This window comes from Tinamus guttatus, unplaced genomic scaffold, assembly GCF_059628265.1.
Source record: "Tinamus guttatus ecotype Peru unplaced genomic scaffold, ASM5962826v1 Tinamus_guttatus_pri_ptg000402l, whole genome shotgun sequence".
Taxonomy (NCBI): Eukaryota; Metazoa; Chordata; class Aves; order Tinamiformes; family Tinamidae; genus Tinamus; species Tinamus guttatus.
In genome coordinates this window covers 1,112,437-1,139,974 of record NW_028288936.1, presented here as the reverse complement: position 1 = coordinate 1,139,974, position 27,538 = coordinate 1,112,437, and the positions used below count along the sequence as shown (strand labels likewise).

Sequence of the window (27,538 nt, the reverse complement as noted above, 5' to 3'; positions counted from 1 at the left end):
TTTCTGCAATAACAATCTTACTTTATTGTGATATCTTCCAGTGAACAACTAGAGCGTATAATGGTTCCCTAAGGAAAATTGAAACATTTCACTGAAAAGATTCTCCCTGTAGAATTTTGAAGACCATTAGTATAAAGAATATGGCATTTTTATCACTTTACATATACATACATACATACAGCATATATAGATATATATGTACATACACATACATATACCATACATATAAAACATATTATAGCAACAGCTATACTATTGGTCATATTTGCACCTAAGGCAGAACAAAGGGTCCTTAGAATTTTATTGTGAATGAAATTCTTATAAATATCCATGTACTACTTTTTCAGTTAGATAAATATGTATGCAAAGTGTTCTGGGTATATTTATACACTTTTAAACACTCCACTGATGTTGGATAAAGATCATATTAAATTCATTTGGGTTATTTTGTGTTTTAAAGTTGCCCCCTTCCGGAAGCAGTGCTATCATAAATGATGATTTGGTTGTGCTGTATTATCAAAAATTTTGTTGCACAGTATTTCTGGGGGTTGATTCAAATCATTCTAGAATGACTGGTATTAAAATGGCACATACTGGTATCTCAACACCTGCACTAATATTTGAGCCATGGAAGCTTTTCCAATTTAAGCACAAGCAAATTGCGATGATGTAAAGACATCACATTTAATGGATTTTGTGCACAGCTTGCACATTATCTAAACAGTCAGGAATTTAAAATCGTATTTATATTTGGATCCTTGCTTTCACTGCTTGTTCTGTTTTCAACATGTTACTATCTGTCTTTTTACACTAATTGAATATTAGATTTGCAGATCTGAGAACACACAAAAATTATTTTTTTTCACAGACATTATTGACAGAACCACCACTGAACTGTCTAAATTAAAAAAAAAAAAGTTTATCTATCTTTTGACCAAAGATTTTCCTAACTTGTTTGCTTGTGTTTTAAATGCTATTATTTGACCACCAGGATTTGTTATTACAATACTTCAATAATAAAATGAGGTTCTGAGGCTAACAGATGCCGAAAACTGTGCTACATTTTAATCTTTGGTCAAAAGTTGCAAATTTTGCATATGAAATGTGGGCTAGAGAAATGCTCAGTGAGATGGACTGAAAGTTGGCTGAACTGCTGGGCTTAGAGGGCTGTGACCAGTGCCACAAAGTGCAGCTGGAGGCCGGTCACCAGTGGTGTCCTGCCGCAGGAGATACTGCGGCCAATGCTGTTTCAACTCTTCCTTAACGACCTGGATGATGGAACCTCACACAATTTCACAAAGTCTGTGGGCAAGACAAAATTGGGAGGAGTGTCTGCTACACCAGAGGGCTGTGCTGCCATTACAGGATCTTGACAGGCTCCAGACATGGGCAGACAGGCACACCCTGAGGCTCAAAAAAGAGAAGTGACAAGTCCTGCCCCTGGGAGGAATAACCCCAGTCGCCAGGACAGGCTGGGTCTGACCCACTGGAAAGCAGATTGGCAGAGAAGGAGGTGGGGAGTGTGGGTCATCAATGCACCCTTGTGCCAAAGAAAGCCAATGGTATCCTGGACTGCATTAGCAAGAGTGCTGTCCAGCAGGTCGAAGCAGGGATCCTTTCCCTCCCCTCGGTGCTGGTGAGGCCACATCTGGAGCGCTGGGTCCAGTTCTGGCTTCCCCTCTGCAGCGGGGAGATGGGCTCACTGGAGTGAGTGCAGTGAAGCACCATAAAAGATGATGGAGACACTGAAGCATCTCTCACACAAGGAGAATCTACGGCAGCTGGGACTGCTTACCCTGAGGAGGGGAAGTTGTAGAGATCTAATCTATTTTTATAAATTAATGATGGAAAGGCTTAGAAAAGTTGGACCCAGACTCTTCTCAAGAGGGGCCACTCTTGCCCACAGGACAAGAAGCAATGGGTACGAACTGAAGGAAGATCTGTCTGAACATAAACCAGTAAATAATATCAGCAGTTCTAAAAGTGCCACCAGCACCAGCTGGGGTTGCAAAAGATATGAACATCGTTTGATGGAAAATGAGATGTAAAAAATGTCAAAACAACATTTGAGAGCCTCCAAAATTTGAAACCCTTCAGTTTGAGCTTCTCTAGTTTCTAACAGCAGTCAAAATCACAATTACTTTTTCTACTGTTTATTTTCATTAACATCAAGGATATATACAAAAAGAGACCAAGAAATCTGTTAAATCATTTTATCTGCCTCTTCAATACATGCAAGATATAGAATTCTATCACTAAAATATTTCCTATATTTACAACTCTTTTTATACCTTTGGCAAAGACTTTCAAATCTGTATCAGACGAAATTTAGGAAATGATTTGGATTCAATTTTTTGTTTGGCAATTCAGCTTTTCAAGGCTTAGGAAGAATTATATGGTCCTCCAACACACAGAAAAACATTTCTGAGATATGATCTAAAACATGACTTTTCCTACTTGTAGTTGTAAGGCACCTTCTAAATAAGTCCTATGTTTCTAGGGAGATATTTCCTAAAATATCAGAAGATCATCCTTGAAAATTAAAATTCCTAAAGGATTTTTGATAATTATCACATTCATGGGGGTTGAAATATGAAGACATGTGTCCCTCTGTTGAAATTTATTGCTAATTGAGTTTGATTTTTCAGCCTTACTTAATTGATTAACACATTAATGGCCCCATCTGTTGCACCAATACGTGAGGAACAAAATAGTAAGAATAACTGCTGTAAAAATAGTTTGAGACATTGCAAACATGATTGTTTGTGGGAGCAATTAACATTCAAATTGTACTCCACACTATAAAGCTAAGCTTGTCTGAGCTTAGCTGTCATTTTTCTGAGTCTTTATATATTTTAAAACAAATGTATTAATTGCAGCTAGGGTTGTGTCTGACACAATTGTCAAATCATTGTTGAAGTAATTTCATAAGTTTATTTCCCTCACTCAGATGTGTCTTCTTAATAAGCCAAGCTTGGTTTGCAACATCTGGTTCATATGAAGTGGGGCCACATAGAATAGTCTGTGAATAGAGCAGTAAGAAATTCCTAGGTTATTCCTATCATGCCCTTTCCAAACTAGCATTTACAATCCACTGAACTCTGAATTCTGAAAATTAGTCATGGAACTATTTGACACTCAAATCCTAAATTCATTAACTACTAATTTAACTCTGAAATTAAACAGGCTGTGTAATTCTATATTTAAAGTAGACTAAAAGAGATAGTGAGCTGGCAAAAGCAATAGGTTATTTAAAAATGAAGAAAATATTTTGTTTTTAAAAAGTAATAAAATAACAGTCATATAAAAAATAGTAATTTTGACTTGTACTAAACCGCTCCTCTGATAAACAATATGTTTAAATAAAACTGTTGATTCAGAATGGCTTTTGATCTGTGTTCAGTAAGATTTCCAGTCAAAATATAAACTGCATTTAGGTAACACTTATTTTTTATGAGAAAGGAGGGGAAGGGCTTTTATACAACATTACTTGAAAGTAATAAAAAGAATGAGATTTCAAGTACATAATACCTTTGACAAATGTACAAATGATACTTCTTTTTTCATGAAATGGCAAAAGAGTGATTGTGTTTGTTTAATATATAACTGATGATACATTCATATTATTACAAATTGACTTGATTACAGAATGTATTCAAGTCTTTATTAAAAAAAAGTCCATGTGGTTTATGCTTTAAAAAATGTATTTAAAAGTATGGTACACTAAATTTCCATTTCACATGCAATACTACAAAAGCACTACATCAAAAGCAAAGATCACCTAAGTCTATATAATTTACTTGTTAATTTCTAGTCTCAAGGCTATTAGGACAAATTTTGGTAAAGCAAAGATTTTTCAGGACTAAGACATCCTACTTATAAATTGAATCCTGAAGTTCTATTACCCCTTCGGTGCATCTTATAGTAAATTCTTTTATTTTACATAAAAACTAATCCTTAGAATTACTTAGAATACTTAGAAAAGAAATACTTAGAATTTAGGGCTGTAGATACTAATAATCTAAAAAGGATGTCTCAAACCTTGCTTTCAAAGTGGTAATAGCATTTTAGCTGGTGTCTTTATATGCCATTTAGTTCTACTGATGCATCTAAATGGTGCAACAGAGAACTGTCACAGCACAGTTGGGTTTACTGGTCCCCAACTATTCTGACTATAAGTGGCCACAACCTGCAGTGTTCTGTAGTATCCTTGATTTCTGTAATACCTTTACTGCAGTTAAGCTTTAAAATTACAGTAATGTCATGAGGGAAGTATGGTCTAAGATACCCATTTTTCTATGACAATCTGCATTAATTACCTAATTTTCCCCCATCTTTTCACCCAGTCGGATATTTATAATAAAAATATCTAATGTGAAAGCATCTGCATGCTCATAACCATTATTCTATTAAAAAAAAGAGAGAGGAAGTGATGTAAAAAGAGTTTTCAAATATATAGAACCCTACAGAACCCAAAAAGAAAAAAAGTAAATTTCACTTTTCCATGTGAATAGTACAAAGCAGTGGTCTTAAGTTACAGCATGAAAGATTAAAATTGCAAGTTAGGAAACCCTCACTGCCAATAAGATACTGAAGATCAGGAACCAAGCTACAAATTAAATAGTACTCCACAATGGCCAATGACAGACAGATCGGGTCCTGTGCAGTGGAATGACAGAGATAAAGGAAAGAGCAACTGAGGAGAAACAGATTCATTACTTCCAAGTACAGATGCAGTTTCATCAGTCTGGTAGGCAGATTGTGTTGCTTCATTATTTTAAAGTTATCTTGTTCTGATTTATGGTCTGGTCAAACAAAACTTTATGATCAAAAACCCACTTGGTCTTCTTGATGTGCTCACATCAGAGAAGAGGAGTAGAAAAACACATTTCAAGGATTCTTCAACAAACACACACAGTGACACAGATTTATAAAAGAATTTTAGCGTAATGTTTGACACTTGCCTAGAAGCCTAAGAACATTTTTTAAAACTGACATGGCAGATTCAGAAATTCCATCATTTTGCAAAGAAGTTGTAGTTGCAAAAAGCTGAATGTCTCAGACAATAGTCAAGTTTTTATGACTTAAAGGTAACCATGTGGCAATTGAACCGTCACTAGTGTCAGAGTTCATGCTTTTAGCCCAGGTCTCTTTTGAACTACATTTCCATTTAGGCCTGGTACACTAACTTTCAAGGTTCTTTAGGAATATTTCTTCATCCACATTGAAGATGATGATAAAATATTTTCACAACGTGATGATGAAACACAACATGAGATGAAGCAGCCAGAGCACAACATGAAGATGGTTGAGGGTACAAGGTATATTAGAATATATAGTTGTTAGATGGAGTGAGACCTTATGTGAATCTGTTCATAGTATCTATACAAAGAGTCGGTTTTAATCATCAATGGGAACAGAGCTAGCTGACCAAGAAGAAATTCTGGCAGCAATCCAGTATGCATGGAATGTCAGTGATGTAATTAGATTTTATATCTCTTTGCATGTAAGCAAATAAGATATTAAATCTCTCTGGTTAGGCATGAAGAGCTTATATTTTCTATTAGGACAAAAGATAGGCGATTACTTCATTATATAGAAAATAATGATAATTTCTCTTTAGGAATGAATTTACCAGCCCCAGAGTGTAAACAGATGACAAAGTGATTAAAAAGATAACTCTTACCTAGTGCAGGTCCCACCATTGCGACATGGATTATAATCACATATGGGAACATTGCAGTTCTCAACATTCCTTCCTCCAAGAGCCTCATCGATGATGAACAATTCTTTGTTGTTAACTTGAAAATCCCTAACGCATCCTTTATAGCCAAGTATCTGTCCAGCACACCGATGAACCTCTGCATGAACAGGAACATTTCCAAGGAAGATTGATCCAAAGGTGATCTGCAGAAACAAGAAGTGAAACAGAAAAAATAATGTGTTTTATATATTGCACAATGTAACTATGAGCAATGGAGGAATAGCAAGAGATAAAGGAAGTAGTCATACTTTTTGGCTGATGAGAGTGTTTTTTAAAATGTGATTCTCTATTTCAGACAAAGGCACTTTTTTATTTGCATCTTCACATGTGTAAAATACAACATACACACATCCCAGGAAGCACAAATTGGAATTCCTTGTCTTAAACAAAACAGACATAGCAAGGTTTTCTTATACTTCTCCCTATTATACATTATGAGTTTTACACTTTCATTGAGGGTTGATGCAGAAACACTGGTCAATAAGACAATAAGGTTAGAGATTAGATTAGAGATTGGACTAAAAAATAGATTAGTGAATAGTTTACAGCAATTCTTTAGAATCTGGAAATTCTGGGATGCCAAAATAGAGATTTTTAGATTTCTGGATAAGTGACAAAAAAAAAAAAAGGACTGCAGTACCGAAGTTCAGGGGAGAAGTGAAAATTAGTAGCAGGGAATGGTAGTAAATTCTAGCAACATCCTGTTCTAACACAGGTTTTCACAATGTCTAACTTCGTTTGCTACTAAGAATTGAAAATATAGTAATTCTAGGATAAGTGTTTCTCTCTGAAGTTGTGGAAGAATTGTTTGAAAGCAGGAACTGAGAGGAAAACTAGGGCCTAACAGAAGTTTTGGCATTACAGAGACCTGCTTGGGGTGCTACACAGTTGCCACTTCCAGGACGGTTGGTGCGCATGGACTCTGCTCCTCCACGGTTCCCTGGGCAGCACAATCTGCCCTCCTCGCAGCTGCAAAGGGGAGTAACGGAGGATGGAGCGGAGTGAAGACACCGCGGCCAAACTCTGTTGCACTCCCTGTGCTGGGCCGCTGATAAGCCGCACAGTGGCTGTCTAATGAGAGATATACGATAACAAGTCCGGTGCTGAGCCAGCAATCACTCCTTTCAGATGAACTTTGCTTGAACTTTGCTCATTATAATGTGAAAACCAGACTTCCATCCCAAAAGTTACCTGCCTCCGAGGTACGACCACCCCTCACTGAGCATGCGCTCTAGATTTTCGGTTGACTGTACTTTTAAATGAAAGCGCGAAACTTTTTCACCAATCAATAACAATATTAAGTATGACTCTAGTTATTCAAGCTCCACCTGAATGTAAAGAAAAGTGTAAAAGGTGAACTAAGGATGAAAAGCGGGGGGAAGAATCCATCGTAACTCCTGGGTCACTCGACAGGCTGAGCCCTCTTCACTCCCCTCGCGCTGGGACGCTGCCTGAGGAGACTAAGGAGTGAGAGGGAAGAATCCATCATAAATTCTGGGTCAGTTGATGCGCTGATCTCCCCTTTCCTCCCCTTGCGTCAGGACACCGCCTGAGGAGACTCGAGACTGAGAGCCCTCTCCCATCTTCTGGGGTGAGTGATGATTTCACATTTGTACATCAGAGCTAGCTAAAAATCCCATGTTGTAGTAGAGAACTTCCTGTACTGATATCTGAAACCTGCTTTGTAAATGTTGTATTTGAATAAATCATACTGTTTGTGAACTTGGCTACTTGTTTGGGGGGAGGCGATCGGACCCACAGTTGACAGACTGTTCGTGAATCCGATACTGCCAGAGTCGAGCTTATAGTTGATTACACTATTTGGAAACTCGATTCGCTCCTAGGAAGGCGATCGGACCTACTGTCCACGGACTGTTCGTGAATCCAATACTGATTTGATATCTCCTCCCCCCCGCCACCACTACCACTACGGCTTTCAAACTGCAACATTTCACAGAAGTGCATACACTTTTACAATACAAAAAATCCACCAAGTGCATGAAATCTAGTTGATCCGAGTCAGTAGGAATAAATCAGAAGGACAATAACAGCATGTGCAGAAAAAAGATGAGTTTTAATAGGAGCCTTTCACTATCATCTGTATCAACTGTGAAGATCTAGAAACAGGAGGAAAATGTCGCATTGACTTAGCTATAATTCACACATTATATGATTTTGTTTTGCTATTTCCTATATGGCTTTTCTCACACCTTGAGATAGATTGCTGACAACCTCGAGTGAAATTTCGGGTTACAATGAACATGAATACCTCCAGATATTCCTCTACTTACAGTGTCCTTTGTTCAGAAAGGAAATAAGGTAAATCTTTTAAAGCATGGATAAAATTAAATCATATTTCTCTTGTGGAAGAAGTTCAAAGACATGGGCTCAGCACTTGTCGCATTCATTTCATATCACTTGACTCTATCCCCTATCAAACAAAGCTATAAACCAGCATCATTTTGGACAAGATTTGTAAGTAATATTTGCAGACAGGATATATTTTAGGGAAGTAAAGGAAAGAATCCTCATTCTTGGAATTGTAATTCTTGGAACGAAATACATTTCCTACATGGGGCTAGAAATTTTGTGCTGTATAGACCTGGAGCATTATGTTAAACCCGGTTTCCTGGAAGTTATTTTTTGAGTAAGGCACTGCTGGGCTCTCCCCATGATTAACTGTTAATGGCTAAGTTTTTTTTCTACAGAGAAGCTTTCCTTACAGAAGCTGCCAACAGTGCTAATTTTATATTCCACAGAGGGAGTTAGGGTCACTCAATATCCAGGAAGAGACAAAGAAACCTTCTGCTGTTGAATGCCAGGTCGATCTTACAGAAGCTATTAACAAAGAGTAAGGTAGAGCAGTGTCTCATAGTTCTTTCTAGCAGGCAGAATAAACACCTAAATACTGACTCGGGGAAGAAACAGGGAAGAATATTGGTTCCTAACTCCAATTACGTAGGATGCAATGCAATGATTAGTATCACTACAGTTAACTGTCCTGGCTTCAAGTGAATCAACTCATCGAGCACCTCAATCACAATTCAAATGCTGTAGTCGAATACAGAAAACACTTAACAGGTATCCTGCAGAAATAATCTTGTTTTGTGATGATAGAATGCGAAACACAGAGAGGAGATAGCAGAGAGACCAGGAATAACAGAGAAACTTGGGTTTAGGCAAATGCCATATTGCACATTCAAAGTTTCAAATGGAGACAGCTTTTTATTCCAATATTGTTCAGAAGTGAAGTCCTAGCAACAACAGTGATACCATGTCAAGTTGTTTATGGTTCATAAATGCACTAGATTTCAAATGAGAGATGACCAGAATTATTGTGAAACAATAACTGATTTGTTTCCGATAAGACTGTGGCTTTGTTAAATGACTTTATCAATGTTTTTTTTTTCTCTTGCAATTATTTTATCTTTTCTGTGATTATTCTCTTTCTCTTACCTTTCATGTTTATGGACCTTAAGCCGCTGAAATGTTTCAGAGTTAAGTAAACTGAAAATATCATTGAAAAAATACGGATTTTTGATGTAAAAATAAATATTGAACAGAATGTATTTATAATGATATCTATGGAAAAATTAAAGTCCTCTGTTAGAAAGGGCTAGAATACATATTCTCCTTTGAGAATTATTAAAGTGCATATGCTGATGAACTGTTCAGAGCAACCAGTTACCTTCTGATGTTTTGGAGACTCACCTGAGATGCTTGATATGACAGAGAGAGTCTGTGTTGTACAGGAGGATTTCCATCTGCAGACATTTCTATCATACAGTAACCTCCAGAACTGCCAACAGGCAACATATAGCTGCAAGGAAACAGAAGATCTCATTATTGTTTATGCTCTTGACAGTAGAGTATTCAAACATCTCACAGAGAGGGCAAGATGAAAAAATAAAAAGATACTTCTGCATCCATAAAGGATGACACCCTTTGGACAATAGTAATTCTAGTTTCAAGACTGCATGGACTACCTAAGAGATAAAAGATGTACACTTCTTTTTTAATATCCCTTTTCTGTTTACTTTCCTACTGTTCTTGACTCTAGTATTTACAATGTATACAGAGAGAGAGAAGAAAGAGACCTTTACTTTTTTAAGTACATACTGATGAATTCTAAATGCTAACTGTAGTTGACATATGGTCTCCCTAGTATAGAGAATTTCTGGACAAGTAACATCAATGTTGAGTGATGCTGAACTCTCTAGGTAGAAATTTCCTTTTCCTGCCCTACAGGGGAAACTGAAATGGAATAAGAAATGAAATGCTGCATACCTCTGAGCAGCAAGATTTCACTGTGATATAGTTATCGTTACTTGGGAAGCTTGCTGTTAATGTAAACTCTGGTGCTGAGCTTCAGAGATTTAAAAGAATCTAAGGTTAAGGGAATTTGTAAAGTAAATGCTGACAAGCTTTCAGTAAGACACTAAAAATTCTTCAGGTTTGTTCTATGACAAAATCTGATGAAGCACAGATGATTACAAGATGATTACAAACAATAAAAACTAAATCCAACAATCCATCCATTTTGTATTTAAAAAGCGAATTTGCACAAACATTACAGGAATGGCAGAAGTGTTAGAACAGCTAAAACAGAGCTAAGTTAATTCTGTTAATTCTGCACAAGTGTTTCCCACTTCCATCTTGCCTCAGTTTGGATTTTCACATACTTTAAAAGACAATGTCATTATTTTCTTTCAGGATTCATGCCAAGGTTTATTGACTATATGCTCAGCAGGACATGAAACTCTGCTCAGTAATACCCAATGTCATTATGTTTCCTGTGTAAGATCTTACATAAGAAAAATGTTCTATTTTCACAACGGAATTTACAGAAGAGTCTGAAAAAAAGATTCAGGTTTAAATGGACTGCCAATTTTTCCATATTTTAACTGAATAAAAAGACAATGTCAAGAATTTCATAAGCTATATTGCATCTGAACAGATGAATTTTCATGTTAAGCCATACCTATATGCAAAAGTTAGCATAGTTAAGATCATGATATCCTAAATATTATGAACATACATTAGCACTATTACAAATGACATAGCTCAGCATTGTCAAGGACAAATTAATTCCTGGACGAATCACATCTAAATCTACCTTCCTCTCAGATGTCTATGTTTTCATACACCTCCTGCCTGTTTGCCTGCAGCTCCTCTGATATGATTTGTCTTGTGTTATGCCTTGACCTTCACTTTCCCACTCCTGTGTCCACAGCCTTATTGTTCTGTCCTCCTAACTACACTGTAGGAAATTTAGAGTCTCAGCTTTCACCTCTGAGTTTACTTGGAGCACTGTGCTGACATAAATGGATACAAGATTTGGTCCTTAATGAATATGGGTACATTTATAACACTCACAGCAGCGTAGGGATTCCTGAGTGGACGGCAAAAAAACAGGGCATGTACTAACACAAACCACACAAGCAGTTTATCTAAATCATCATGGTGATGCATCTGTATTTATAAATTCTGACTTTCCAGTTGCTATATTGCTTCTGATTCCAGAGCTAAATCAGTTAATAGTAGTTCATTGACTTTTCATTGTGTGCTGCTGCATGGGGTTGAAATGTTCCAAATTATTTCACCTTTGCAACTATGCTACATTTTCACTACTCTTGAAACAGGAAAACCAATGTTTTAAATATTTTACAATGATTTGAGATATATGAATTGCAGCTCATTTTAACATCTTTCAAAATGTGAACTAGAATACCCTAAATAGTTTGAAAAGTGTTTTTTTTTAGTTTTTGTTAAAAATATCATCTTGCTTTTAAGTGCATTTTAAGTTAAGTTCCTTCCCATATAGTCTAAAGTTAGCAAAATATTTTCATTTGGAACACACACAGAAGCAATGTCTGCTGTTCTGAAGATCAGCTAATTTTCACAGTTTCATTATTAAATCATGTGAACAGAGTAAAAAGAACTATCTCGCAATAAATAATGACTATATTGACAGATTGTGTTGCAATTTCCTTTTCAAACTCTTGGAATAAGGACAACATTGGAGACAGAACTTTCAGCTACCCTTTTTTCCAACCAATTCTTAATATATCAAAAATGCCTTGAATTTCATTTGTTGGTCATACTTATATCTCCATTGCTGCAAATTCTCCAGGTAAATCATAGTGTATAATTTCCTCGAATAGCTCAGTTGGAAAAAACAACTTCATAACCTTTACTTGATGATTTAAGCCAGAGTAGATTCTGCAGGAAGTACTTGTGGCTTTGCTCCTACCCTCCCTTCCTCTCCCCTTTTCAGGAGGTTTCTGAAGTCTGCATCTGCTGCACTTTGCTGCACAAAGTCAACTCAAGGTTTAACCTTGCCTATCAGATATTGTAACAGCCCAGCCTACGAACAGCAAAGGTTTAAATGATGTGACAAAGTTATAAAAAAGAATGTTTGATGTCAAAGAAAAAGAGCAACACAGTTATTGCTACTTTGATCATATTCAAGAAACTAGCCATTCAAAATCCAAATTGTTGTAATTTTTGTTTGCAAATGTCTGGTATCCATACACTCTCTTACTGTTCCGGATATATAATTTATTGTTTGGACTCTTTGCTGAAGAAGAAAAAAAAAAAAGGACAGTGGAAGATAAATAACAGGTGCAATTAAAACAAGCAATAAAAATTACTCAGTGCATAAATGATGCATTTATGCAGGCCATCAAAAGTATCCTAATTTCATATAAATACTAACATAATCATCCTAACTCATGTCTACCTGGCGATCAATCCTACTTTTACAGAAATGTATTAGACCAAAAAAAAACCCCACAAAACAAAACACTATAGTAGCAATCACTACCTATAAGCAGTAACTATTATTAATGAATTTATATAATTAGGTCTCAACTTCACATAGGATGTATGTTTCTTTTTTTTTTTTTTTAACAGATGCATAGATGAAAGCTCAAAGAAAAGAAGTGATTTTTTGGATGTCAGCCAGTAGATTAGTGACTGAGCTGTGAAGGAAAAAAAAAAAACAGGCTACAAGCAGAAATCTAGTGACCTATATCCTGAACTGCACATTAGGAAAAATATCACAACTATCTTCAGTATTTGCAAGCTTTCTTTGCAAGCACTTCCAAGTAAGTCATACTTGAAATCTATCTGTCTTAGATCACAGAAATGAAAAACTGTCATTTGAAATGTGAGCAAAAGAAAAAAAAAATCAGACTTACATTACCACAAAAGTACAGCTGTTTGAATTTGCTAGATTACTCAAATATGGTTAGAATAGCTTTTGTAAAGAGACAGAGCATGGAAAATTTCAGCCCGAAAGAAAGTTTTCTGAGAAAATTATGAAAATAATGAAAAATGGCAATTGGAATGGAAATGCTATCTCCATCTTTTCTCTAGTACCTGAAACCCCAAAGTGCTAAAATATAGACGTATGTAATTACAGAGTTTTCAAAAATAATGACCAAGAATGCACTTGAAATATTCTGCATCAAGAATGATATGAACTGTAATGCCACTGCATCTACCTGCACAATTCTTCGTTCTTGCAGCGCAACATTAAACCTTAATCCGTTAAGTCATCATCCTGCAACTGCATCAATGCAGCTGTATTCCTGCATGCAACTCACAGAAGAATGAAATCCAATATGCGCATTAGAAAAGATGAAAACTGAAGGTTTATTCTCTTGACATATTTTCTTTATTTTTCTAATTAACCTCATATCATGAGAAACTGACCTCACATTAAGAACATTCTTAGAATAATGGCTGACATCCTTACATTCTGAAGATTTTTTTTCGCTTCAGATTCACTTCTTCACTTGTTTAGATGCTGAAGGCATTTTACTCCATCTGCCTCACATCTCAGTGGCATATTTCAGTTGCATTCAAAGCCAGCATATTTTTCCCTCCAGAGACAGTGAGAGAATAGCATGCAATATGATTCCTATTGCAAGATTTCTTTGTCAGGCACCAGGACCACTCTATGCGATTCATGCATATTACACTTGTAATGATACAAAAAGGTTTTCCAGACTGACTGAGAACTGGGTATGTGTGGGGGAGGAATGGGAACATTCTGCAGGGTGTTTCTCAAAATAATTTAAACAGATCTGGAGCCATGTGAAGTAACTGTTCCTGTTGGTGCTAATCCACAGGGCTGATACAGTGCCACATTAGTTTCCTCAGGTTTGAAATAAAAAGAGTATCAGCTTTCTTTTCTGCGCTTGACTTAGAGTAACATGATTTTTCATATCTGCGATGTATTTTATATGAACTCTTGTTAAGAACAGGAATTAACAAGGATTTATTACAGAGATAGTTTCTCTACAAAAGAATCATGGACCTCAACGGATACAAAATATAAGTTATACACATTGATTAATGCCATTACTGGCTACATTTTGACTAATCACGTGAATGAACATTAAATATCTTGCAAACAGAAAGTACAACGTTTACCTAACATGCTGGTGTCTATATAATGCAATTGTGGATAGTAAGCCCTGGATTAGTATAGGCTTGGAACTGATATTAAAAGGAATTCTCCTGAGCTAGCTAAGATTGAGGCATTTCTAATTCATATGTTAGCTGATACAGAATTGTTCGAGCAGATGATTTAGCTTAAACCATAACAGCTAGTTCTCAATGTGAAAAATGTAATCTTACTTTATTTCAGGCTAGTCAGCAGGTGGCACTAAAGGAGCACAGTAGAAAGTATGAAGGCAAAATTTATGGTAATTTCTCTTCCAGTGTAAAGACTGACTTAGGCCCTAATTGATAGAATGATTGCTTCAGCTTCTAATTTATATAAAGGGAAATACAGTAAAGTATCTTCAACTGATCACATACTTGACAATACGAATGAGAATAGGTCCAGAGACTGGAACTTCTGGAAGACTTTTAACTGCATTCATGCATTACAATTACCTACGTAATCATGTAGAAATGGTGCATTTGTGGTTGTGTATACATACTTTAGAAAATGCAGTTTATAGCAATTATGTTTTATAAACACTGCTAAAGCTACAGCCATTATTCTAACAGATTATAAACATACCAAAATTAATACATCAGATCAACAGCATATAAAAACAAGTTTACAAAGAGTACTAGTCTCTGACATTGTTCCAGCTAAATTGACATACTAAGATATTTTCCTGAACAAAGACTGTTATGAACAGGCAAAAAAAATAGGCTTTATGGTCCTCTGAAAAATGATACAAAGTAGTTACACTGCTCTCAATATTTTAATGCGACAATTGGAAGATTACATTTAGAACTATCGGCTTTTTTTTTTTCTTCCTACAAGCTGACAAACACTTTAACCCAATTTAATAACACATCATGAGAAAAAAATCCTTACAAAATCCCACATGCCTCTTTACTGGAAAAGTGTTGATATTAAAGAGACAATCTGAAATGACTCTTGCAAAACACTAAAGCAGCAGCTTCATTTACACCCTTGATTAACCAGAGCAGTTGTCAAGGGAACATCTAACCAGCTGTCAAGCAGTACAGGAGATTTTTCAAGAACGGTGATTTTACTTTTGACTGAGCATATGCAATTCACAAGTGTGAAAATCTGTAAGTGTGTTTTACGTCTCTAATAATCTCTTGACACTTCCTTCCAAAATTCTTGCAGTTATTTTTTTCTTTAAAAAATAACAAATTTTTGGATTTTGTTATTAAAAAACACCTTCTGTCTCACAAATTATCTTCAGAATACTGCTTCCCAAATGTTCACACATGTTTTTCCCATTTCAACAAGGTCATTTTTAGCATTTCTTAGCACTTTCAATTATAACATTAAGAAGGGAAAAACATAAAAAAGAATGCTTCCTATTTTTTTTGTCTAGCATGCTATTTGAAATCAATGAAGCATCTGCAATATCCTCCAGGTGTTCAACACCAAAATTCTGTTTTCCTAGTTGCTATGATATCACCTAACTGTAAAGCATACCAGCAAGAGAGAGAGACACAAGACCGGGGAGAAGACAAGAGCACAGAAGATAAACCCGAAATGATTTTAACCCCAATAGTGTTATGCAGTATTTAAAATCTCCTGATGTCCTTTTGAATGTGCTATTTGTGAGAGGTCTCGATTTAGAGAAGAAAAGAAACCCTTGCTATTAAAGGCTCTTTTGATGAGGATGGAAAATCCTTCTGTTTGCCTGATGGTTTATTTTCAGTGTTTTCCTAATTGGTTCTTAAGAGTGCCTGGTATTTGTGTTCTTCAGCTGTTCTTCACTATGTGAGGAAAAAATAGTTGCTTTTAGCAGCATTACACTGACCTCGTCCTAATATCCACACCCCTTATAAAGATGCGTAAAAATGGATCCCACTATTTGTTCTGATATATTTGTACCCACTAATGAGGCTTCTGCAGCTAGGGTACAAATGTACTTGTCCACCTCTATGCCTTATGTGGTTTGGTGTGTTTCTATAACATTCTGCAGGATGGCACTGGTTTTCTTTGTCTGATTCCTGTTAGAATCTATGTTACTAGCCACTGCAGAAAAGGAAAAATATTTCAAACTGAAGAGCATTTATTTTCCTACTACTACACATCATAACACCCTATCTTCAGCTCATTTATATGGTAGGTGTTTTGCTCAACACAATGATGGCTAATTGTGTCAATAAAACTCATGATATGCTGCCATATTAAGTCTTTCTTACAGAAATTTTACATTTTTTTGTATGAAGAGGGTATTAAATACAGAGTTTGACATAAAAAGTTACTCATGGCCTGCAGTTTCTTAGCAGGCCTTCAACTAGTATAATTTGTCTTATTCTTGGAATATGGCATTTGTCAACATTTTGACTACTAGATGGCATCACAGTACTTCCTGGGCCTTCTGAGAACAACAAGTTCTGATGAAGTGCATGCAAGTGTCAATGGACACTCATCATTATAAAAGAAATGAATTTGGTCATCTCTTCTGCTGTAATTGATTCAACAAGGAAAATTTAACAGCAACCTTCTCTAAGTTTCTGACTCTTCAGTCACATATGAATCCATGAGAAATGAGGTAACCATATGAGAAAAACATTTAGACTTTGACTTTCCATTATTAACACGTGAGAATTTATTTTAAATACAAATCAAAATTAACTCCCTAGATTTCTGAACTGCAGATGTAGTAACTACATCTAAATTTTAATTTTTTAGACATTACACATTAGAAAAAAATCTCCAGGAAGATTGCCCAAGTTTAAGCAGTCCTCCTCACTGGAGATTTTTAAGGTTTATCACTAAGGCAGTGAGATAGACTATGTGATTAGCTTAGATTTCTTGCAGCTCTACAATTCTAAATTGCAACATTTCTATCAGAAGAATTAAACATAATTCGGTGGAATGTTAACATGTAAAACTCATTTTAGGCTTGATGAAAACTAAACTTAAAATTAGTATGACATTACCGGCCCTTCAGCTAATTGAGTCTATCTACAAAGTAAAGAAAGAGCAGAACAAGTCTTCTTGTTGGACAAACAACTGGCCTGTAATAGAAATGACTGCATTGATCAGTGTCTCTGAATTTATATGGGAATAGATTCTTTCTATTATACACAAAACTAATATGACCCACTTTGAGGAAAATCTGGAGAGTGCTGAATACAAAGTGCAGAAAGGACAAGTATTTTTGTTCATCTTCCACTGTATTAATCTTCCATATACTCTGTGGTCTAAAATGAAATTCTACCTTCACTCTGCATATGCAAAAACTAAGAGAAAGACAGACTGAGTAAGTCATATTGTCAACGTGAAATTTGCTCTTTACCTTGCATACTAAGGAAAGGAATAATTTGTATTTTTGTATTGGAAATAAAATCTTTCTATTGCATATGAGTGTAAATCCTGAATTTGAGGCTAGTATCTTTGTCAATATTCCTGATCATGAGACATCCTACTGGTATTTTAACTCTAAGGACTTAGATATCAAAAATGTTTTTGATTGAAGAGTCTTTTAATTCTGTTTTAGTTTCACAGTCTTCTAGGCTCACAACTTCTAATCCCTGGCAACCTTGAGTCTTTCAGCCTGAGGGCTGAAATTCTCACATTGCCCTAATTCAGATTTAAGCTAATTTTATGTGCCTATCTCTCATAATGAAATTCAGACAAACTATTATCAGGATCTGCTGATGACATTCAAGTAATTTGCTTCTTCACATTCTCAAAAGCATCCTACTCAGAAAAAAAAGGAAAAGGCAGGTACTTAATCTCTTTTGTAATTCAGGACCAGCTGCTGAAGCACCTATCGCTCCTTTTCAGCTGTTCTATAAAGGTCTAAGAATGCCTCATTCAGATGAATTACATTAAGATCAACTGAAAATGCTGTCAGAGAATGTGAGTCAGAGGACACACAGAGCCTGGGATAGCCTATTAAAATAAGATATTGAGCGCTCCTCACTCAACCTCGCAAACTGTTCTTGTTATCTAATTGAAGCTTTAAATATATGTTATTGATAAAAGTAGTTGTATGATAAGAATTGCCACTTGCAAATGCTTCTTTTAGTAAGCATTACTTCCTTTCTGCCATAAACAAAGGCCTGAGAAGTCTAGCAGTGTAGTATGGAACGGTAATAGACCATTTCTAGCCCAGATGAAACTGTCAGAGAGTTAATGTTTACAAGAGTTGGAGAGTCATTTCTGTATCTTCAGCCTTAAGTTCTGTGTGTCTCTGCATTAGATAGCATGAGTAAGAAAGGTGAGTCCTTGCAATCAAAACTCCTACAGGCCCTCTTCAACACAAGCAAAGAATAACCATCATTATGGATAACAAATAGCAATATTTGAACCATTAGGGAACATTGTCACCAAGGATGAGGATAAGGCTGAGGTGTTTAATGCTTTCTTTGCTTTAGTCTTTAAGACCCAGATCAGTTATTCTCAAGGTACTTGACCCCCAGAGCTGGAAGAAACCCCACATACTCCAGGAAGAAACAGCCAGAGGAGGAAACCTGCTACTCCACTTGGACATTCACAAATCTATGGGGCCAGATGGGATCCACCTGAGGGTTCTGAAGGAGCTGGCAAAAGTGATCACTAAGACACTCTCCATCATCTATCAGCAGTCCTGGTCAACAGCTGGGGAGGTCCCAGATGACTGGAGACTTGCCAGTGTGACACCCATCTACAAGGAGAGTTGGATGGAGAATCTGGGGAACTACTGGCCTGTCAGCCTGAGTTGCTACTGGGGAAAGTTATGGAGCAGATAATCTTGAGGGCGATTACACACAGCATGAGCGGGACAAGCAGAGGATCAGGGCCAGCCAACATGGGTTTGTGAAAGCCAGGTCCTGCCTCACCAACCTGATCTCCTTCTATAACCAGGTGATGTGCTTAGTAGATGAGGGAAAGGCTGCGGATGTGGTCTACTGAGACTTTAGTAAGGCCTTTAGCACTGTCTTCCACTGCATTCTCCTGGAGAAGCTGGCAGCTCATGCCTTAGCCAGTGTACTCTTTGCTGGGTGAAAAACTGGCTGGATGCCCAGGCCCAGAGAGTGCTGGTGAAGGGATTCAAATCCAGCTGCCGACTGGTCATGAGCGGTGTTCCCTAGGGGTCAATGTTGGGGCTAGTCCTTTTTAATATCTTTATCGATGATCTGGATGAGGGGATTGAGGACACCAAGGTGGGAGGAAGAGCAGATCTGCTTGAGGATAGGAAGGCTCTGCACAGGGATCTGGGCAGGCTGGATTGATGGTCTGAGGCCAGCTCTATGAGGTTCAACAAGGCCAAGCGCTGGGTCCTGCGCTTTGGCCACAAGCAGCACTACAGGCCTGGGGCAGAGTGGCTGGAGAGCTGTGCGGCAGAAAAGGATCTGGGGGTGCTGGTCGACAGCTGTCTGAACATGAGCCAGCAGTGTGCCCAGGTGGCCAAGGAAACCTACGGCCTCCTGGCTCGTATCAGGAACAGCGTAGCCAGCAGGACCAGAGAAGCGGTTGCCCCCCTGTACTCAGCACCTGGTGAGTCTGCACCTCGCATACTATGTTCGGTTTTGGTCTGCTCACTACAAGAAAGCCATGGAGGTGCTGGAGTGTGTCCAAAGAAGAGCAACAAAGCTTGTGAAGAGGCTGGAGCATAGACCTTATGAGGAACAGCTGAAGGAGCTGGGGTCATTCAGACTGGAGAAGAGGAAACTCGGGCAACCTTACAATTCTAATGTTACTAAAATGCCACATGCGTTTACAATTTTACTTTCACAAAGCATGAATAACACCCATCAGGACAACAGTAAAAGGCAGAAATATTGAACAGTATTTACTAGACTTAAGATTCATCCGATTGATGAAGCCTAACTACCAGACAATTTAATCAGTTGCCTGCATTTTTTTGTTTAGATGTTGCTTGACTGGTATATATTTGAGCATATGCAAGAATAAATACATAAGAACAGGCTATAACTTTAAAGATTATTGCCATCTAAACTGATTAAAGGAGCCTAGTTGCCCTTATGCAAAACAAAATCATGACTGTTGTTGTATATGATAGCATGCATGTTGTACTTTACCCAATAGTAAAACTGTATGAGTTTCGAAATTGTCATTTCAAGTAAATTCAGATCCTTATAATATTTGTGCATGAACTTTATATAACTTGAAGCTGTTTAAATCATGGCATCTCATATAAAAAGCTGAGAAAAACTGTTCTTTAAAAAACAAAAAAAAAAAGAGATTGCTGCTTTATGGTGTTATGTTGATAAACATTTTAGTTGTAATCCTCCTTAAGTCTGCTGTTAAACGTACAGGAAACTACAGGTTCATAATGCTTATTCCCTATTTGACTATAAAGTGATAAAATATAGAATATGGTATATCGTTTGTAGGTGCTTTAAGAGAGATGATACTTAGACAGATGTGTACTCTATAATGTATTACAAATATCTCATCTCATTATTTTCTCTGGTCAGTCTGATTAGTAATGTGTATTTGAGCTCAATTGAGTGTATTTGGAAAATAAATAGTGCATAAGATTCATGAATATGAATAGAAAAAAAAGAGAAATATAATGCATTTAGCTTGGATGAGTAAATGGGTGTTTATAGGCCATCCTTTATTAAGTTCTCCATTTTTAAAACAAGATAGATTATTTTCATCAGATTTTAAAAATAGCAAGTATGAAGTGCTTATGGAAAAGGGCAATTTTGTACGATGCAAAATGTGCTATATTTCTTCATGGGTAGATGAAACTTTATGTATCACTATTTTTACTAGCTTTTTAACAAGATTATATTTTATGAATATGACTCATTAAAGAAATTACAGAAGAGTGAATAAATACCAAGATGATAGTTGCTGTGTACATGCAACCTGACTTCCCTTTTAGATGAGATGCTATATTTCCTCATTTTGGCGTCCACGTTTTCACTTAAATATTATGAATGTGAAACCACGTGTGTTGAATTTGGAAATATTAGAAAATAATTCACTACAAGAAAAAAATTCAGACTAAATGTTTCATTTCAAAGGGAGGCTCAGTACCATTAATCACGTATATACTTTAGGTATAAATTAAGGCACTGAATAAAGTTTCAATTTATCTGAATAATCATTTCAAACTGACAAAAATAATTTCAGATCAAGCGTATTGTCTCTGATTTGCAACTGTTTAAATTATATGCACAAATTTAATCAGAGTCATTTTAACCATTCTACTTCTATTAGACAATGTGAAAATACATTTCCAACCTGCACATGAAAATCAGTTCCAACATGTTTTCACAGCACAAGTATACGCCATTTGGCTTGATCTTATTTTCCTTTAGGATCATCAGTTTAGTAGTAAATTCCACTTTTGGTCTAAAATTAAAAGCAGATTAAAAGCAGAAAATTTGGGGGCTGATTGATAGTTCATTCTGGCAATAGTTTTATTTTGAAGCTTTGGGAAATCAGGAAGCAAAAGCATGAGTTTATACACATACAAAGCCTCCTATTTATTATAACAAAGCATATCCCAGACTTCACATTTATCTTTATATATTGAAAGATAAGAAGCATTTTGGAAACATGAGGGTTTAGATAGTAAACTAGCTGATAATAGACAATTAACACAGAGATAATATCTTATACATAGAAGACAGGACTCTACATTGACTGCTACCTTATCTGCTGACATCATTGCTTCGAGCCAGTTATTAATTATGAAATAATAAAAGGTAGAACTAAATGCCAGCATTCAATGCATCAGACTGAAGAGAATTATTAATTGGAGCTGGATTTTGTAAACAATATTAATTATCTTTTCAATGTATATAAATTCCTTTAAGATTCAATGTCAAGAGGAGGGGTTAGACTATTTTCAGTGGTGGCTACTGATGGGACAAGAGACAACGGACACAAACTGAAAAACAGGAAGGTCTGTCTGAATTTGAGGAAAAACTTGACTGTAAGGGTGACAGAGAGGGAGGTTGTAGAGTCGTCTTCCCTGCAGATATCCAAAACCCACCTGGACATGATCCTGGAAAATGTGTTCTCAGTGATTATGCTCGTGCAGGGCAGGTAATCACTCTGTGATTCTGTAATACTTCAGGCACCTATATGAAGTGATTCCCTACAAGGCTGTGCCGCACGATCCTCTTCCCTTCAAGTATTTTATGGATCTAATGCACCACTTTGTTATTTCAAGTCTGGCCCTAGTTCTTGCCCCAACTAGGGAAGCCACTAATTACTGACTGCCAACTAGTCTTTGCATTGCTGGTCACCAAGCTTTGAGCCTATTTTTTCTACCTTACTTACTCAATTTGGCTATAAGGATACTATGTGAGACAATGCTGAGAGCACAGTAGTAGGTTCAAGCAAAAAGAAAGAGAGAATGTTTTTTCAAGGGTATTTTGATTGAGTATTGGTGTATTTCAGGAAACATCTCTAACAGTCAGATATAAGCTATTTATTTGCATTATTTTAGTCTTCAGTTATGCATCTTAGCATTTTGCGATAATTAATTAATTTTATCAGCATAAGATCTCTTCGATCTTTTATCAGAGAAAAGGAGCTGAAGCAAAGACAGATGAAAAGACTTGCCCAAAATCATGCAAGAACATGAGCTCATGTGCTGTGACTGTCATGGTTATATGAACTTGTCATAAATCCACTGGAAATGAAGAAGAATCAATCTACACTCGACACATCCATTGCACTGGTTGCAGTTTAATATTAGTCCTTCTTCAGTCAAAATTAAGTGCTTTGCTTAACAATGAATCTGGAAAAGTTTTCCCATCACGCATCTGCCTCTTTCATTTTCAGGCCAGAGAAACAGAGTGAGTAAGAAGGTTTTGCAAAGAGGACTGATCAATTAATTTTACCACTCCTATCAGTAAACAGCTATTGGCTTGTTTTTAATTAAAAAAAAATAGAATGGGTTACTGTCTGGTCAGGAAGGAAAAAAAACAAGCAAACAAATGCCCCCAAAAACTCTGGGCCTGTTGATGATGAACCAACTGTAATATGTGACATAAATGATTGTATAGTCAGGATGGGAATTTATAGAGAAGATTATGCATGATTAATTGGCTTTATTTTCTTTTCACTCTCTTCCTTTCAGCATTCTTTTCTGATTTAGGAAGTGTTAAGGGAGCAGAGGAAGTTCTTTTTCAGATTGATATTACTTTGCCCTGCTGAAAGCCAAAGTAAAAATCAATTTGGGTAGGCAAGAGGGGAACAGTTCATTTGCCTTGAACCAACTCTATACCAGCATAAATGGAAAACATGTTTAGAAACTGTAAATGAAAGTATCAGAAGCTTATCAGGTAAAGTTTTACATAGTCATCTTCAAGCAACACACTTATTCCAGAACCTACTTGTCCTCCATGTATGATACCGATTTAAGGCATACTAGTTTCATAGCAGAATTTCCCCTGAGCCCAAAGAAAACTGTCCTTATCTACAGGTGATTAAAGTGAGCAGGGATACTCTCAACTGCCGATATCTAAAAATCTCAAATGTTTGAAAATGTGCTTTGAAGACTTCTAGAACCTGTTAGATTCTGCTAGGCATCACGATAGGCATCACAATAGGCATCTTTCTTTAAAGACGTCAATGCTGCTAGTGTCACCTCTGAATAACAGAGAAAGGACAGTAGTCAAAAAGAAAGGAAAACATTTTTAAGATATGGTACGATGAAGTTGTTTGTCTGGAATAGAATTCCCAAATTTTTATCTGTTTTGTTGGTATACAGGGGTATGCAACTAGATTTGGAAAATAAAGAATATATACCTATAATTTTCCTTTTTATTTGGCTATTTATTTCATCATTTGAAAATGCTTTTTTAATTTTTTTTTCAACTTTGGACCCTCTTTTCCGAAAGAAAACAGTAATGCTCAATACAATAGCGCTGTGTTTTGAAGCTTACAGGTGGCAAATGCTTTAGTTCAAGAATTTGTGTACAGTGAGAGGAGATATACCAGCTTCTTGCAGCTCAGCTTGACTTTAAACTGCGCGGTTCCGTGCAGCTTCATTTGCTACTTAACGTAGCAAATTTAGTAATTTAGTCTTTGGTATTCACCTTGGAGCCTTTGGCATAATTAACGGTCTTCCTGCTCCTACCCAAGGAAAAAGGTATTTTACCCTTTGTCTTGGTTTACCAAAATAAAAACAAAAAGAAAACAGAACAGAGATAATTCTAAGTGACATGTGAGAATTTTAAGTTTGTTATGGATTTAGTAGTAGAAGCTAAAGAAGAAAAAAGCCATAAAAAATCCTGTTACAAACTAATCAGGAAACATGAACAGCTATAATTAAAATAACAGGAACAAATTACAAAATTCTGACTATGCCAAACCTTATCTCTTTGGCTATGTTTGGTCTTCTATACACCAACATAGCAAAGTAAGAGTCAACAGAACCTGCTGACTAAACAGGTTCTTCATAAAGAAGGCGGCGGCGCTTTTCAAAACCTACGTCTCTTTTTGGACCTGACTGCCATACAAGATGAGTTTTCAGTCAGATCAGGAGAATTGCAGCAGTTCACAGCTAAACAGCTAATCATCAGCCTTCTCTTGAACTGCACAGTAAGACTGGTAATAACTTTGGAGCAAATAGTTTTAATAAGATACACAATATTTCCAAAAGCAGTAAGATTCTGATCAGTGTAAAATTCACAGGAATATAAATGAATTTGTCACAAGAGTTATAATGTGCAACTCAGAATGACAGTGGCTTATAAGACTTTATGTCCAAATAGAGTATATAGTAATAATATACTGCCATTTGCCTTTCACTATGAGAGAATCTGTTTTAAGTGTCAACATGTGTAAACAAGTGTTCGAACATCACACTATTTCAGAGACTTTATGTAATTTCTATCAGAGAAAAGGCAAATGGTGATGCATATCACTTCCTTCTTGTAAACATTTCTGTATTATGAAATACATGTTCTGTCTTTTGAGGAAAAAAAAAAGCTTTCAGGCCTGAATTTGAAGCTTAAACAAGGGGAAACAAATGAAATATTGTATCTTTAAAAATTCTAGCAGTTAAACCAGCAAGACCGTAACAATGCCTGGGGATATTTCAGCACTTCCTGGAACCTTCTAAACCTGAGAAAAACTGTACATCCATGTTTGGCCCAGGCTAATGCTGGGAACACTGCCTGCATCCCCAACCAGCAACCTCACTGCATGTGCCACTTACACATCTCCCCCCATTGTATTGAGTAAAACCGCTGTGTATGCTGTGGATGAATCTCCATCACTGACAAGGAAGGGCACTGTAATCTTTATACTCTGCTCTCCAAGAGAATTCAAGAAAATTCCATTTACAAAGTGGTATGTCAGAAATGCCAGGTTCACAGAACACACACCTTCAAGAAATACAATTAGAACTCTGGTGAAAAGGACAGTGCAGCCACTTTGCAGAAAGATCACAGAAATATGTCTTTGGTCCAAACAGACTGACTAAAAAGAAAATTCTACTTCTTCTGTTAAAGGTGAAAGCAGAACTCACATACTGACTTGGATGACAAACACATCCTTCCTCTTTGGCTGGTATAAGGAGAATGGTTTTGGTTTACTTCAACTAAGGAAAAAAGAAGGGTTATCATGTCTTGTCTTACAGCAACCACAGACTGGTGTTTAGATTTGAATTTTTCACAGCACTTGCTGTTGAGCAAAACTTACACCCCACACAGAAGGCAGGCAAGTTTAATCCTGTTATTTTCCAGATGGGTGAACGAAAGAGGTTGCAGAAGATTGTTTCTGACAGTGCTGGGAGCAAAACCCAGGGGCCAAACCACCTATCGGATTTACATAAAATGCATTCAAATGAAAGAGAAAATGTATTTTCTGAAGGTGTTTCCAACAGCTGCTGAGTAATTTAGTAGTAGCCCAGCACACCACTAAGCCGTAGCTTAGTATAGCTTGCACATTTGTATCTTTGGTTACTACTAGTCCCCTCGCTGCTGGCAGCTCTGACAGGACAGTGAGAACTGTAGGGGGGATAAAACAATTTCTGTCACAATGTAGAGATTCCTAGTTCCTGGTGCGCCCAAAAAAACCTCGGTTCAGCAGGAAGTCACATATACCAGCAGCGCAAAGGGCTGACCGGTACTGCAAACAGCACAGAAGCAGAAGAAAAAACACACACAGAAGCATGTCACAAAGCAGAGATGCAGTGCAATATAATTTGGTACGATAGAACCCAAATGGGAAAATGCACAGCAAACATGATACTAAACTTGAGCCAAGCCTCCAGAAAAAGCAGTACACAGTGGGTAAAAGGAGTGCGATTCTAATGTACTCCAAAGTTCCACGTTACACGTCTATTTAATATGGTTTACTTGGATTGTGTGGTCAAATACAGATTTAGCTTTGTGTAATACTTTTTTTCATTTCATAGCACAGCATATAGTTTCCACAAACCCACAGAACTTGTTTGCAAACTATCTATATACTATCTTAACCCCAGACATCAGTACAGGCTGGGGACTGACCTTCTGGAGATCAGCTCTGCAGAGAAGGACCTGGGTGTCATGGTGGACGACAAGTTGACCATGAGGCAGCAGTGTGCTCTTGTGGCCAAGAGGGCCAATGGGATCCTGGGCTGCATTAAGAAGAGCGTCTCCGGCAGGTCGAGGGAGGTGATCCTGCCCCTCTACTCAGCCCTGGTGAGGCCGCATCTGGAGTATTGTGTCCAGTTCTGGGCTCCACAGTACAAGAGGGATGTGGAGCTGCTGGGGAGAGTCCAGCGCAGGGCCACAAGGATGATCAGGGGCCTGGAACATCTGCCCTATGAGGAAAGACTGAGGGAGCTGGGCCTATTCAGCCTGGAGAAGAGAAGGCTGAGAGGGGACCTGATCAGTGTATACAAGTACCTCAAGGGAGGCAGTGAGGAGGATGGTGCTGGCCTCTTTTCACTGGTGGCCACCAACAGAACTTCAGGTAATGGTCACAAACTGAAATACCAAAAGTTCCACAGGAACTTAAGGAAAAATTTCTTAACAGTGAGGGTGACAGAGCACTGGAACAGGCTGCCCAGAGAGGTTGTGGAGTCTCCTTCTCTGGTGATCTTCAAAACCCGCTTGGACTCAGTCCTGTGCCGCGTGCTCTAGGTGACCCTGTGTGTGCAGGGGGGTTGGACTAGATGACCTCTAGAGGTCCCTTCCAACCTTAAGCATTCTATGATTCATTCTATGATTCTATATTAAAATAATTACTATACGCTCAAATGTCTTGTAATGCAACAGGTTTTTTTATGCATCTGGAAGGACAACAGCTTCCTGTGTAGCGGTGCTACATATTAATTATTTATCTCTTTTTAGAATGTGCTAACAGTTATGATGACTTCTAAAATATACCCA

General features: G+C 37.1%; 1 protein-coding gene across 1 annotated transcript in view; it reads right to left on the bottom strand.

The window, feature by feature from the left end:
* Positions 1-27,538, bottom strand: part of EYS (EGF-like photoreceptor maintenance factor) — a 636,352-nt gene that overhangs the window by 94,016 nt on the left and 514,798 nt on the right. The window contains exons 29-30 of the mRNA XM_088531218.1: positions 9,476-9,584; positions 5,687-5,907 (exon numbers count right to left, since the gene is read on the bottom strand). Coding sequence (XP_088387344.1) covers positions 5,687-5,907; positions 9,476-9,584 — 330 coding nt within the window. The remainder of the gene's footprint in view (positions 1-5,686; positions 5,908-9,475; positions 9,585-27,538) is intronic.